The sequence below is a fragment of the Podarcis liolepis genome (assembly GCF_965112155.1).
Source record: "Podarcis liolepis genome assembly, chromosome: 3".
NCBI lineage: Eukaryota > Metazoa > Chordata > Lepidosauria > Squamata > Lacertidae > Podarcis > Podarcis liolepis.
Genome location: NC_139557.1, coordinates 55,186,015 through 55,201,369, shown reverse-complemented (window position 1 = coordinate 55,201,369; position 15,355 = coordinate 55,186,015). Strand labels below are relative to the sequence as shown.

The window sequence follows — 15,355 nt, the reverse complement described above, 5'->3', positions numbered from 1 at the left end:
TCCTCCCAACAAGCAACTCCTCCCCTCCCTTTGGTAGCTGGGGATGTTAACACTTCTACAGGCCTATAAGATAACTTTTTAAAAGCGCGCGCTCAACACAAGAGCCCAGTTGGCGCCAAAGTCCCCCAACTCCTCTGCACAAGCACAGGCTTTTCTGAATGTTTCGAGGACCTCCCTCCCCCCATTTCTTTACTCGCCCTCTGTGGAGAAAAGCGCCCCTCAGAAGTCAACAACTAACAACCGTCCCCTGACAGTAAATAGGATTGCCGTCCTCCGCAGGGGCAAGATGGTATCTCCCTCCCTGTTTTCTACACAGAAGCAGGTCAAACTGGCAGCTGACACTTACTTCAACGCTGGCAAATGGTGTCCCACGCTACTTGAGGGGAGAAGTCTACCTTAGGGAAGGCTATCTGGCTGCACACACAGTTCCACACTGCCAACACCTTGCCACAACTGACACCCATCTGCCCAGTAGTAGAGACAATGATTCACCCCTACGGCTAAGCTAGTCGGCTGGGAAGTCTTTTCCCCATGTGTCACTTCCTCCACACCCAAATGTGGTAAATGGGAAGGGGGTCGGTGGGTGGGAAGCATCCATTTCCATAGCCACCGTTTGGCCCGTAGCCTTCCTGTTGCTGACATGTCCTCGTAAGGTATATATATACCATGGGTGCTCCCCACCTCCAAGCCACACGAGCAGCTCTGCAACAAAGAATGCTGACAAGCTGATCCTATGGATGTTTATGCAGAAGCAAGTCCCGCTAACTTCAGTTAATTTGTTTCATGCTCATCGACACCAGTAGGTGACTGGCGCTGTGAGATCTAGGTTTCATGCTCAATTTTCAAAGTGGAAGCATTTTAGCAGCATAGATTAGCTGTGTGGAAAGACGGTACTTTGCATAGACCAGGGAGGACCCACTGTCGGTTGTTTGCTCCAGGTCCCATACAAACCTAGTTTTAAAGGCTTTTAAAATATATATGCATAGCTAAAACAAAACAAAGACATGTCAAAGACACTAAGTTCAGAGGTAGTACCCCAGTACCAGATGCTGGGCACAAATAACAGGAGAAAGGATATTGACCTCCAACAGGTCCTGATGAAAAGACAGACATGGATGGGGAAAGAATAAAATGAATTTGGGCTTTGTTTTCCTCTTCCCTCTTCGCCTCCTCTGCCATGACCATATTTCAATATAGAAAGTTGGGTATAAATTTAAAAAAATTGATAAATAATGTGTCATTAGAGACGCAAAAACAAAACAAAACAAAGACAGTTTCTACTACTCAGTAGTAGTATCTTTGCAGTTTCTTATTTCAGCCTATTTCTTGTTTTAAGTGTTAAAACAAGTTCGGATAGGAAAACAAACTGGGAGCCAGTGTAGCTGTTTGAACTGCAGTCTTATCAACTAATTTAGACAGCTATGCAGCCTGTTTCGTTTTGACTTAAGTGAAGCTTCTGGACAGTCTTGGAAGTCATCTGGTCTAACCTTGTGCACTGTTCAATAAAGCCACTGCAATGTGGGATGACAGAGTCCATAATTATTATTTGGGGGGCATCACCCACAGTAAGAAGAAATGTGATTATTATTATCAGTATAAAAAGGAAACTCCAAGAGCTAGAACAGAGAAGACTTTCAAGAGAACCAGGATACTGCTAAGTGTTACAGAAGAGGGTTAGCTACTAAGGCAGAAGATGCCTGGAAAAGACTACAGGAATACAAAGTGACTTGGCTAGGGAAACAGCCTAGAATAGGTATAGCTAGTTGTTTATTTTTTGCACTTACGCGTAACTAACTGTGAAATTAACTTTTCTCTACCCTATTTTCTCAAACTGTTTTATTACTAAACCCTTGAATAAAAACATTGTTTTTTAGGGGTAGGGATGGGAAATGGTCTGAGGTCTTGTTCTTCACCTCAGGCCTAGGTGTTAAACCACTTTATACAGTGGTTTAGGATGGGCTGGTTAGTCCACAAGGTCAAAAGGATGCTTAGCAGAGCCAGCCAGAGAAAAATAAAGATACCCACACAGTGGTAGCTGTGAAATTAAGGAAGAGGAGTTGGTTTGGCCGGTTTGCTTGCCTCCCTTCTCTATCATGGTGCAGCCTATATGCTGTCAGACCTAGTAATATTTTATACTTAAGAAAGACAGGGACAAAACAACAGGAAAAGTAAATAAAAATAATAAAATGGAAGGCATGGCATGGCATTTTAGGAAAGGATTGGTTTAGACTGGGATAAGAAAAGGTTTAGGTCACACAAGCACAACCAAACCACCAGCTGCACAAACTCTTTTAAGCATTGCTGCTACTTAGATAATAAGCTTGCAAAGATCAGCAAAAAATAAATAAATGCTGAACAGCTTCTGATATCTTGTTGTAATATCCCTCCCCAAAAGCACTGTGGTTTTAAAGTCTTTCTTTTGTTAGAAATAGATTTCTCAGAAGAATTTTTTTTCTATTTTCTTCTCATGCAAATTTATAGTTAGAAAAGGGGAAGCAAACTTCTAAACCACTAAATATAAACCCAATTTGTTTTACACTGGTTTTTTTCTTCTTCAAGAAAAAGAATAGGTTAGCCATATCTTTCATATGCTTCTGTGTTGTGCATGTAAATGAGAGCCTGAACAGAGAACCAAAGTAGCCTGATTCAGTGAAGGTTCAGATAGTAGATTTTGGAAACTCAAATGGATACGTGTTTTCATCTTGCACAAGTTTTAAAAGGAAAATGCCAGGTAGCAAAAACTGAGGGAGAAGGCTAACTGATAACTGATAACTCTAGTTTCCCCTACTTCCTACCTCCTATTCTAAATGCACACTTCTTATTTCTCCACAGTATTTGTCCTGTAGTTATTTCCATGTGCTTTGTTGAAACACTATTGTCTGCTTTTCATGCACGGATGCAAGTATTTAAAGGCTAGGACCTAGCACCTTGAACTGAGCCTGGAACAAGATGATGTCCAGCAGAGCTCTTTCGAGACTCGTATGACATGACCTAGTCCTGTTGCTGTTTCTGAACCAGCTGAAGCTTCCAGATAATTACCAGGGGCTGCCCCCAAATACAACATGTTTCAGTAATCCAGCTTGGATGTCTAAATATTTTCCTTTCATTTGTTGCCTATAAAATCATCACCTCAATTTATAGAGCTGTAAATGCAAGTAAATTGCCTTATACTTTTCAGTCTTCTCTCTCTCTGTGTGTGTGATTCAAGCTCATAGCTGCATTGTGACCTAAAACCCCCAAGTCCTGCCTTCTTTTTCACCGATGTGCATACCCCTCATACTTTCATTATTCCCTGCAGCTTAGTTTATTCTGCCTTGCTGTAGATCCAAAATAGTGTTAAGTGCAAGGAAAGCCCGTAGCAAGTTTTCCTTGAGGCCTCTTCTTGTGAAATTTAACCCACTGTTTTACATTTCCCTCTGGGTTTTTTTCTTCTTTTTTTGGCTCTCTCTCTCTCCCACCCCCTTTCCCGCTCTGTCTCGACAAAGTCTAACGAAGCCAGAGGCCAACAGTCAGTCAGTCGGAGCGAAATATCACAGCACATTTTACAGGCAGGAGTAAACTGCCACATCAGCAGGCTCAGTAATGGAGGAAGGTGAAAACAGTTAAGGAGTTCTGGCAAAAGATCCAACTCCATTCTGAAAGAATAACGTTTCAACAGCTGCCTGTGATAGTCTGGATAAAAGTGTGTACTTAAGCATTGTTTCCTCTGAGATTCTCATTCTATGGTACTAAATAGGAAAAACGTTCTAAGGCAACTTCCTGCTATCTCACATTCAGTGTTTTTATACTCCTTTCATTTTGGCTGCTAGCTATTGGAAAGCTGAGAGATGCTGACAGGAGAGAGCTGACAATTCCTAAAGCTGGTTCTCCCACTTAACCTTCTTACCTATCCTCCCAAAGCAACTGTTTCCTACAGATCCTGAGAAAGAGGTAAGGAACATTGGTTTAAACCTCTTTCCAGCTTGGAACTGGCATCACAAGAGGGGAAGCAATCTGCAGGAGAAGCACCATTTACCTATTTGAAGCACACCCTATCACTCATCTTAAATCAAGCCCTATCTCATAACCTGAACCACAGCCCTATCATCTCAAATCAAACTCCTATCTAACTCTCGCGTTCAGAAACTGCTCCTTTTATTCTTCCCCCCAAAGTGCTGTTCCTCCCCACTCTGTGGCTAGCTGATTCTGTACACGACCAGAGAGAGGCTCCAGCACTCTGAAGGAATTTCAGAGGGACTCCATCACCAGACTCTGGTTTGATTCTGCTGTCCGTCACCATGGGCATTGCCATTAAAATGGTGTGTGAGCGCTACCTCATGTGATTATGCGGGGTGGGACTTACCTGCCCCCCTTATTTTATTCAAGTTGGTGCCCCTGGCAGCCAGGAAGGTTTGCATGGGAGAAGTGCCCCCAAACCTCTGCAGGGACAAACAGCATAGAAAGTGAGATCACATGTGACTGCCCCAATAGATAGCATCATGAGCACAAATAACCATGAAAGCAACATAAACAGGATGTCTGGAGGGGCCCTAAGGGTTTTTCTAAGATTTCAGAAAGACAACTCTGGGGTGTGACATAGAACTCTTGGCCACAATGTTTTGAAATCTGTTGATGGTCCAGAGGGGCAGGAAAGCTTTAAAAAGTAGTACAGTGTCTATCAGCACTTCACTTGACGCAATGAGATTGCATTTCCTGTGGCAGCTGCACACTAGTTTGTAAGAGCTCCTCATCAAAACGGCATGCCAGCAACTTCTGTTAGAACACAGATATACACACGGTGTGGCTCCTCACAGAGCTTTGTTTATATACATATCTTCTGAAATAACATAACTCACTTTGGTCCCTGATCTGTTTAGCAGTCAAAAGGCTGAAGTGTCTTGAAAGAGAAGAGACTCACTATAATTAGGGGCTCTTATTTAACTTCAGATATATCACTGTAAGATCTCCTTTTGTCTGGGGTCTGCAGTGTCACTTGCTTCTTCTTTGAATTCAACATATACTGAACAACCTCAGGGAGAAGAATAAATTAATTGTCTCGGATATATATATATATATATATATATATATATATATATATATATATAAATAAATTAACAGCATACTCAAAAGTAGGGATAAGTGAATGTCAGTTTCAGTTTTCTATGTTTCTCATATTTCCAGTCTTAAGTTCTGTTCTGCACATTTCCACATCAGTTTGCAGTTTTTAAAAAGCCCTCTCACACATTCCTTAGAATTTTAGTGTGAATTTCTCCTAGTATACACAATTTTGCATGCAACTTTCCCCAATACACACATTCCCCCCCCAAGCAATCTTTACTAATATAATGAGTTTAAATGAGAACTGACTTGAATTTATCCCCTCTCCCTGCTCAGAAGTAAATTCCACTGAGTTCAATAGGACTTACTCCGAGGGAGGTGGGTACAGGATTGAAATCTTAATAATGGAAGTTGTTCTTTAACCAGCAGACAAAATTGGCAGAGTATGCTTTGAGCTGTTCAAGTCTGGCCTTTTGTTGTAGACAAAACTTTTGCCTTGATAACTTTTGCCTTGATAATTGCACAGCCCGAATATTTAATATACACATATACAGATAAACATATTCACATACAGATTCAAGACATCAAACTATCTCTGTGAAGACAACCCTTTTTCTTTTCCCCTAACAGACCAAGGAGTCTTCCCCCCCACAAACCATAATTCTGAAGTGTGCAAGGCTGACTAGCTTAATACAGCTTAAAAGCATGAGATGATCTATTATAGCACCATTGTGGGCTTTTATATCCCATTTGTGCCGTGGTCATTTTGGGTGTTCTACCCTTTCATTTGACCAGGCAACCTAAACCATGAAAATGTTTAGAAGTGGTTAGCCTGGTTTTCATCTCTCCAGCAACATGTAATATGTGGAATTCACTTGTCGGGAGACCTAGGTTTGAACTTCAACTAGAAACAGCAGGAAGACCTTCAGCATGATTCTGTTGAAAATGCTTTTGTTCTAGCCCTGACAGAGCTTCAGATGATTGTCTCTGTGCATAATAACATCTGTTCGGGTTTTTGAAAGTCTCACAACCACCCTGGTAGTCTTGCACTGGAGCATTTGTTAAAGAAATGCTATGAGGCACCCATAATATCCTGACCAGATTTCCATGTAACTTGTACCACTTTATAGGCATACCATAAGCAGACTTTTTTTTAGTACTTAGGACAGCTTGCTTAGGAACTGGTATATTTTAACCATTGTATAACAGCAAAGTTTTGTATCACAAGGAGGAAACCAGAGGCTGTTGGACTTCTGGGAGTTAATTTTTGTTTTCCTATTCCATTTTTAATAATTTTGTTTTGTTCTTGTATACTCTTTTCTCCATAAGTACTGTAGTACATAAAACAGAATCCCACAGTGAAATGGATTTTTCTGTCTTACCTCTGTGGCCCCTTAAAACCTGACATCTGCATTCTGATGTTCCACTGACTCACAAGAGCAATTTATTACCAGCAGGTAAATGGCTCAAGGGTTGAGTAATTTATAATGGAAGACTTCACCTCTGAATTCCTTGGTCATGTGATGGTAGTTCAGGTCTTATTTCAATTATACGAACAGGTGTCCCCATGACACTTTGCTGTAATTAGAAGGCTACCTAAGAGCTAAGAGACAGCAGAATGATGATGTGCAAATTCTTTCTGGTTCTGTACCCAGGGAAGATATTAGGCTATAAATTTACTTATATTCTACTGAATCAGGAGAGGCCTAATGTATATTTCTTTACACCAAATCTATTCAGGAGGAGTAAGCCCTTTTTTGTCTGGTGTGATAAGCAGTAGGTTGATGTGCCAGCTTTAGACTAATTTTCGTGACCTGAAAGTATGCTGAAGGATGAGTTGAGATGTGGGATGAAGGACAAACTACACATGATGCAGCAGACCCGGGCGGGCGAAGAAGCAGCAGACATCAGGATATCTGGCTAATGATCTCCCATGTCATGCCTTATCTTTCGAAGCTGCTGCTGCATTTTCTCCTGGCAGTGGTGCTACACTTTTAACAGGGATGCTACAAGCAGCACAAGTGCAGACCTCCCTATCACATCATTTCCACATTGGCAACAAGATGCATTTTCCATGTATGGAGCAAACAACAAAAATGTGACAAACCTAATTTCATTTGTTGTGCAACCTACTGTCTTGCCAAAGGCAAGGTGGTTCTTTTAAAATGAGATTCAGAAGCAATACAAAATACACAAGTAAGTGAGAAGAGTAAATATTTTATTCTAAAACAGCAAGCAATGTATACATACCAAGCAAGCACTTCAATCCACCACTTGGAAGCTCTCAAGAAGCGGTGAAGCGACTTTCCCAGGTAGCCTCAGTTTGCACGGCCCTGCGGCTGATCAGCACGAGCGTCAAAGAAACTCTGCCCAAACCGTCCAATTTTATAGATAGCCTGTTGGGCCTTCAAGGCTGCTTACTTGCGGGTCATCCATTAGCCACCCCCTCCCAATGCCTCACCTTCAATGTCCAACATCAAAGAAGGTACCCAGCATTATCCTCTACAACTGATGAGGCAGCAGGGGAGGGGGGGCTTCACCTCTTCCCAACGTTCTCACAACATCTAAGACATCTAAGACTGTTCTCACAACATCAAAAAACTTAACAAGAGCGAGGGAGGGGGAAGGAACAGAGGCAGGAAGGGCTTCATGTCAAATCACTAACTCCTCGATATTTTGTCTTCTGGGTGCATTTCCCATACACCTACCGATGGATGTTCAGATTAGGTTTGGTAGACTGCCATCCAGAGATTTCTCCCTTGACCTTCGAAACTGCAGCATACCAGGGGGCTGAGGCAGCAGGTGTAACATCTGGCCCTGCCACATGGCAGGTGAGTGAGTGGGTGAACAAGAGCCAGGCCAGCAGATGATGTGGCTCCCTCTTCTCCTGCTATGCTGGGGGAATTTAAAGCTACACCCACATTCTTCAGGTTGTGACTAGCAACCCTAGTTCAGAAGACCAGGCATTTAATTAGACCACTGTTGTCCTTGAAAGGCTTTCTGGCAGCACATCTGATAAAACGCTTGCATGCAAGAAACAGTGTGGGCTTGGACACAGTGAAGTAATTTCAAGTCAATGACTTCAGCACACACCAAGGCTCAACCCACTTCTATCTAAGCATAACAGGATCTCAAAGTGGAGGAAATCAAGCCGTTGCTATGAATCTTAGTCTTTATTTTGTATCCTTTGAGTAATGGACAATCATCAGTAATGAATCAGCAAGATTAATGATCACTGAATATTTTTTTATTGTGCTTTCAGGAATATGTGCTTCACCTTCCTTTTTTCCTACAGAATTTTTGTAATAGAATGCAGAGCTTCTCAGGAATAAATAAACTTTATTCTGAACTTCATACAGATGAGCATTGCCAAAGCACATGGGAAGATTTTAGAAGTTATTATTTCAAGTTTATACAACCAGATCCTTGGATTTATTATTACAGATTATTACAGCAGATTATCCTTTCCAAAGGTGAACTAGTCCACAACAGGCTGCTTGCAATCTGGCATATCATGGTTTCTTTGGCTGACAAAACAGCGTACTAACAAACTTGCAATCTGCGTCTATGTCCTTTGAGTCAATATGGAACTACTTCCAGTCCTCGGGCTGGGGAAAACAACAGGTGATCAAAAGTGTAGCAGTCCTGGCATTTAAGGACACCCCCACAGGCAAACAATTGCTTGCACAGTATCAGATTTTCTAAGAAAATTCCTAACTGCCCAATCCTATGCATTCTTGCTCATAACAGCTGTACTGAGCTCATGGGCTTACTACCAAATAAGTCAATTCTATACCCACTGACCTGGGAGTAAGCCCAACTGACCTTATGTGAGGTTGACTTCTTCATAGATGAGGCACAGGATAGTTCTATTAGGAATTTTGTCTGCTTGCAATATTAGGAACTGGCCCAGTTTGACAAACTCAGGACCCCGTTCAGTCTACTGCCCTTTGTTATGAATTGTTATTCACCACCAGATCTTCTAAAGAATAATACTGGTTCCTTTCTATGACAAGGACCGAGTGGTCATATTAGGGGGGAAGTGCACAAAGAGGTGATGTACACCAGTCCTTGTGGCTTACAAAAATGTGGAAGTAGAAAATAACTCTGATTTAAATTAATGGGACCAAAAATTAAAGCACTGAAGCTTATTTAGATTGTGAAATTATGGGCAGTTATTACCAGGAATCAGAGTCCCTCCCCATTGTGGAGGAGCGGCTGTGTACCCTCCCTACCATGATCCTTGAATCCTACGTATAACAGCCTTATTCATACACATTCCTTCCTTTTCTGAGTAGTTAGCCTCCTAGTTGGACCTTCATTCAAGGTCCGCATATGCACAGAGCTTTCTTGTGTCTCATATTGCTACAGAAGGTGTGTGCATGGCTGAGGGCGAGTGCATGCTCCTGTACCATGGGAAAGGACCTATATGATTTGTATGTATGAAAAGAACTGTGATGGATGGAAGTGTCAAAGTGTTTATTATCGCATCATGAACTGAAAAGACGGCAGCAAATTCTCAACAGGAAAAATTAGAAAACATTATAGACCCACACTCATTGCTCATCTATTATGGCGAACAGAAAACAGTTAATTTCTTTTTGGATCTGTTTGGGGTTTTTAAAACTGTATTGTTCAGATTTCATTGGTAAGCTTCTCCATTAGCATCTGACATATTCATTAACACTATATAAAGGCATCTGGATTTTCTTTTCCTTACATATTATTTATTTGGTTGCCATTAGCTCACCACTTGATAATAATGATCTTGGAGGTTTAGGATAGTAACCAGCAGTTATTGAGGTATTTGAAGAAAATCTGGTGAATCTATAATCCAGTGGTAAATCTGCAAGAAACAAACAGACCATTTCTTGATCAGGTATGCAGCTTACATCGCATCTAAGAAATCTCTTTTAAGCTAGGAAGAGCAGTATTTTTCTTCTTTAAGCTCTTCATCTGTGTGCTTATTATTGCAAGAATTTCATCATATGATTACATATATGGCATATAGAGTTCATATGCTTGAGTATGATAATGGTCGTTGGCTTATCCTCCACGAATGCCAAACATTGTTTAAAAGAAAAGGTTTTCACGTGTGAAACTTGTATAAATAAACCTATTTTCTCCTTTGTAAAGCATGTAAACGTTCAACAATAATAAAAAACTATACATGCTAGCATTTCAAAGCAAAAAAGAGAGAAAAAGTCTATTTTGAATCCACCATTTAATGTGAATAAAAGTAAGAGCAATATGATGCATTTTGTAATTGTGGCTTTGTAATCTCTTTATTTTAATGACCATATGGAAAAGCAATAATGTGCAAAGTATTTTGAGCACTAGACTCTTTGTTGGTATTGGTGCAACAAGATCAACACTCTGGAAATAGGGGTGGGGGTGGGAACCATGTACAAAGATAAAAATGCTGTTATTGGTTAGGTTGATACTGTGGGAAAGTTTTTAAAGTGCTTTTGTAATGTGCTCTTAAACAGTGTCTAGGGAGCACCTTCTGGAATGTTAGACAGGGACAGATTTCAAATGTGATTACATACAAACCCTATTGTAACTGTATACCTAAAGGGATGCTTACCATGGCATAAAATTCTCCTTTAGATAACTAATGTCAACACATTAAAGGTACCTTGCATTCTTGCAAGAAAGGCTACATATCACACTAATTGCATAAAGTTAGGTATTTCACTCTCTGATTCCAAGCTAACTTCATAGGAATATGATTTATTGAATGCCATACATTCATAGGTTTCACTTCTTCTGTCATAAGGTTTTGTACTCTGGATAGGAATCTATCCAATATGGGGAGATAAATATTTAGGGAGGATTTCAACATCATGTTAGGGCATTTGTTCCGCCCATGAAAGCATTTTGTGGGATAGAGCAAGCCCTGTTGTTTAAATGGAAGCCCTTTTACAGAGCTTCCACTGATGGGGCTCAATAGTTCATTATCACCCCCCTTCCCTGCACAATCTCTTTTAATGTTGCCTGTGTTTAGCCCATATACCTTTTCTTTCATTGACTGGTTACACTTAAATCAGTATTACATTCCCCACTGGACTAAAGTTTGCTGCTTGCAAATAACCACTGATCCCCCAACATGTGGGCTGCACTCAACCACTTTCAAGGGTGACTGTATGCTCACCTTCAAGGCAAAGGGCTCCAAAAGGACCTCTCCAAACTGGGAGAATGGGCAGTAAATGGTAAGAACAATTCAGTGTGAGCAAGTGTGCATGATAGGGCATACTATCATGATTTCACCTATACGATCAAGGGGCCAGAACTGGGCTTTTTAGTTTAGAGAAAAGGTGAGAAAAGCTGTTCTATTATTGCAAATTCTAGCGCTTAAATTTTGTTATGACAGGGAAGACGTCCGATCTTGTCTTTGGAAGACCCAACACTAGAAACTCACTGCTGAAAGAAAATACTGATCAAATTAACATTTTTCTGATGTCTTTTTTCTGATCATAATGAACTTGGAGAGTCATTTGGCAGAACTTGCCTGAACTTGGGGAGTCATTTGGCAATTTGAATGCCACAGCTAAGATCTGTTTTTTCTGGAAAGTGGCTTGGGGGAATACACTTCCACTGCAAGCCACTGTTGTCAAGGATGAGTCCACCATCCAGGAAGTCAGTCCCACATGGTAACACTGGATATTTGTTTTATTTAAAACATTTAGTCACGGCTATAAGGGTGGCTTACAAATAAAACATGGGGGGGGGGAGTTTAGAATGTTGCAACCTGCAGATAAAATCCAGCATATGATGAGCACAATGTTGGTGTGTTTTAATTTTCTATCTTTATTGTTTGTTATTCTTTTTGTGAGGTGTCTTATAAGAATCTTTAATGGCAGGATACGGATAATGAAAAGAAGTACAGTGGTACCTCAGGTTACATACGCTTCAGGTTACAGACTCCGCTAACCCAGAAATAGTGCTTCAGGCTAAGAACTTTGCTTCAGGATGAGAACAGAAATTGGGCTCCAGCGGCGCGGCAGCAGCAGGAGGCCCCATTAGCTAAAGAGGTGCTTCAGGCTAAGAACAGTTTCAGGTTAAGTTCGGACCTCCGGAACAAATTAAGTACTTAACCTGAGGTACCACTGTACTGTAAAGATTTAAATTACAAATTAAATTAAGAGAAATTAATGAATTGCATTTTAAGAGTAAGTTAAATTAAATTAAAAGAAATTAAAATGGAAAAATGTCCTGTCTCTTTTGGCAGGCAAGCGCCTCTCAGGTAAGGGTGTTCCCTATCCTGAGAATAGCCACCTGCCTGCTCCTGAACACCTATATAGTACTTCCATTGGTCACGGATATCAACCAAGCTTTAAAGTTCTTGACATTTCACTGGGGAAGGGCAGCTGAGGTTCCTAACTTGGGATGCACCAACTGTAATGCTATGTGGGGAGAAGAAAGGGCACAAGGAGCTCAGAAAAGGGCAAGGAGCTTTGACTCCCTTCAGCATTCAGAGACTGTTATAGCCACTACTGCTTGTTTCAAAACAACTTTTAAGTATTCTCCCAAATTGTATCTTACCTGTGAAACTGATGTTTAGATCATAAACAATATAAAACTTTTTAAAATTTTACATGTGGAAAATAAAAGAAAATTGCATTCTTAGTTTACTTTTTATCTTCCATTTCTCAAGAGACAGAGTACCAGGTAATCAGAATGAAAACATATATTTTGTTATCATTGGTCAACCTGAGACAGCATTTGTCTGGGGATAATATGCTTTTGTCTTTGGCTACAATTATTTGCGAAGAAACCCTTCTTATTTGAGGAGATTAGAGAGATTACTTGGTCTTAATATTCTATGGAGCTCCAAGTACAGCTCATAAAGGATTTACATTTCTGGGTTATCTCTTCCATTTGGATTAGATTATAATTATCTGATGAGTTACTTCCTTGAATGTCTGACTAACCACCGTTTTGTTTCTGGGTATTCAATTTTGACAGAACAGCTTGCGATATTAATCTGTTTTAATGGTTTGCAAGTTTGTCAGTGTCAGTAGACAGAAGGGGGCCCAGCTCCAGCCTCTTGTGCTTACTGAACATCAAAATGCTTTGCACATTTCTCTAAGTTAAACAACATCAACAGCTTGGAGGCTGTTTGCAAATAAAACTAGCAGGGTAAAGAGCTCGTGTGTCTTGGGGGCAGTTCCTCTTTTGGCAGCTCTTGAACCAGCATCTCTTCACAATCTATTTCTTACAAGCTGGAACAGCAACATAGGGGTTCAGTTTGGGGCCTTGGCAGAAGTTCCTTGGGTGGCCACTGTGACTAGATGGGCCACTCAGCTGATTCAACAGGGCTACTCTTATGTAGTTGTGCCCAGCAGAAAGGGGGCTTAGATTGCAGTGCTACTTCTGAGTAAGCATGGTCAGGATTGTTTGGTAAGTTATCATGAAGAGAACCAGGACTTATTATGTTTCTAGGTTTGAACAAAATTTGATTTCTAAACTTAAGAAGTCTTATCCTGGATTTGATTTTATTGCACAGGAAAAAGAAGAAGACTCCCAAAAGATGGGATATCATCTAAGCTACAGGAGATGAATGCAAACAGCTCTAATTTGTGTTGGAAGTGGGGTAAATTAAAATAAAATGTTTTTGTTTTCTACTGCTGGTGGTCCTTCCTTTTGGAAGTCACTTTAACATTTTTTTAAAAATGAAAAAGACCTTATCTACACCCTATGTTTTTATAAGCTCTTCTTCAAAAGGGGAAAGAATCATTGTTGTTCTATACCAAGGGTCTGCAACCTTTAAGACAAAAAGTGCCACTTGGACCGAAGGAAAAAAAACTGGGAGCCGCAAAACCATTGCGAAATTTAAAACAGTGGGGAGTGTCGAGGCACACAATGCGCCTCCTCCCCTCACTAGTATCCGCCCCGGAGCCGCGGCAAAGGTGTAAAAGAGCCACATGCGGCTCCGGAGCCGCGGGTTGCTGACCCCTGTTCTATACTATAGCAGGAACTGGCGCTGTGGTCTAAACCACAAAGCCTAGGGCTTGCCAGTCAGAAGGTCGGTGGTTTGAATCCCTGCAATGGGGTGAGCTCCCCCATTGTACTCCATTGCTCGGTCCCAGCTCCTGCCAACCTAGCAGTTCGAAAGTACGTCAAGTGCAAGTAGATAAATAGGTATCACTCTGGCAGGAAGGTAAGCGGTGTTTCCGTGCACTGCTGTGGTTCGCCAGAAGCAGCTTAGTCATGCTGGCCACATGACCCAGAAACTGTCTGCGGACAAACGCCGGCTCCCTCGGCCTATGGAGCAAGATGAGCACACAACTCCAGAGTCGTCCACAACTGGACTTAATGGTCAGGGGTACCTTTACCTTTAAGTATTGGAAATAACTCTCAAGATTATTCATTCTTACCTGCTATTGCTTCAATACTTGGGATTGTGATGGTGCTGTAAGCACTAACACATTTGCAGGACCACGTAGTTACTAAAGTTTCCTCTGTACCTTCCTTTCCTGAAATGGTATCCACAAAGAAAGAACCCCACTGTTTAGAAACAGAAGGAAGAGCTTTTGGATGGTGTCCCTGAAACATAAACAAACATGGATATAAATACAAGTCCCACATGTGCTCTAATGCATACATGCATGGAATTTCTGTATAAAATCGTTCTGAAATGAAGTGGTTGCTAAATTTGGTGCAGAAGCTACAAGAAATGCTACAGATTACAAAGGCAAAAGCCCTTGGGCTAAATGAATGCGATGCAACTAATAAATCCTCATGGTAGTAATTCTTTGGTTCTCCGAACACCCAAGGAAATTTAAAAGAAAAGAAATCACCATGGGGATGATTTACTTTGTTTTGTCTAAATCCCCAAGCTTGCAGGTGTGGGCGTGTGGAAACCCCTGACTCTTGCATGGCTAGTGTGTAGCATTTTGGACAAAGGTAAGATTCACACCTATTTTTCCACCCATTTTTGCCTCTGGCTCTGCTCACCACCAGCATGTGACTCTTGAAAAGTTGCCGTGAAAATGCGGCTTTCAAGTTGAACAGGGTTCCCCACCTTGGAAACTGAAAGCTCGCAGAATGTATTTGAACCAGTAGTTCCTGTAAAATGATTACTGATACGGCTTCGCACCACCTACACCCTCCAAGTAGGAGAGCTTTCTGTTCCCTTCTATAATGGAAAGGGTTCCATGGTCAGAGTTTTTTCTGTAGAAGAGAAGTTCCTGCACACATGGAACTTACCGCAGCCCTCACTGGACCTTCCAGACAGTAGTTAATCTACTCCAGTGTTTCCCAAACGTTTTTGGGCAACGGCACACCTGCTTACCGGAAAAAAATCTCGCGGCAC

The 15,355-nt window shown here is 41.2% G+C and overlaps 1 protein-coding gene across 1 annotated transcript in view; it reads right to left on the bottom strand.

Moving 5' to 3' along the window:
* The window catches only part of LOC310704403 (dermatan-sulfate epimerase), a 145,652-nt gene that overhangs the window by 36,117 nt on the left and 94,180 nt on the right, over positions 1–15,355 (bottom strand). Inside the window, exons 11-12 of the mRNA XM_083497780.1 lie at positions 14,418–14,586; positions 9,788–9,883 (exon numbers count right to left, since the gene is read on the bottom strand). Of these exons, the coding sequence (XP_083353906.1) occupies positions 9,788–9,883; positions 14,418–14,586 (265 nt within the window). The remainder of the gene's footprint in view (positions 1–9,787; positions 9,884–14,417; positions 14,587–15,355) is intronic.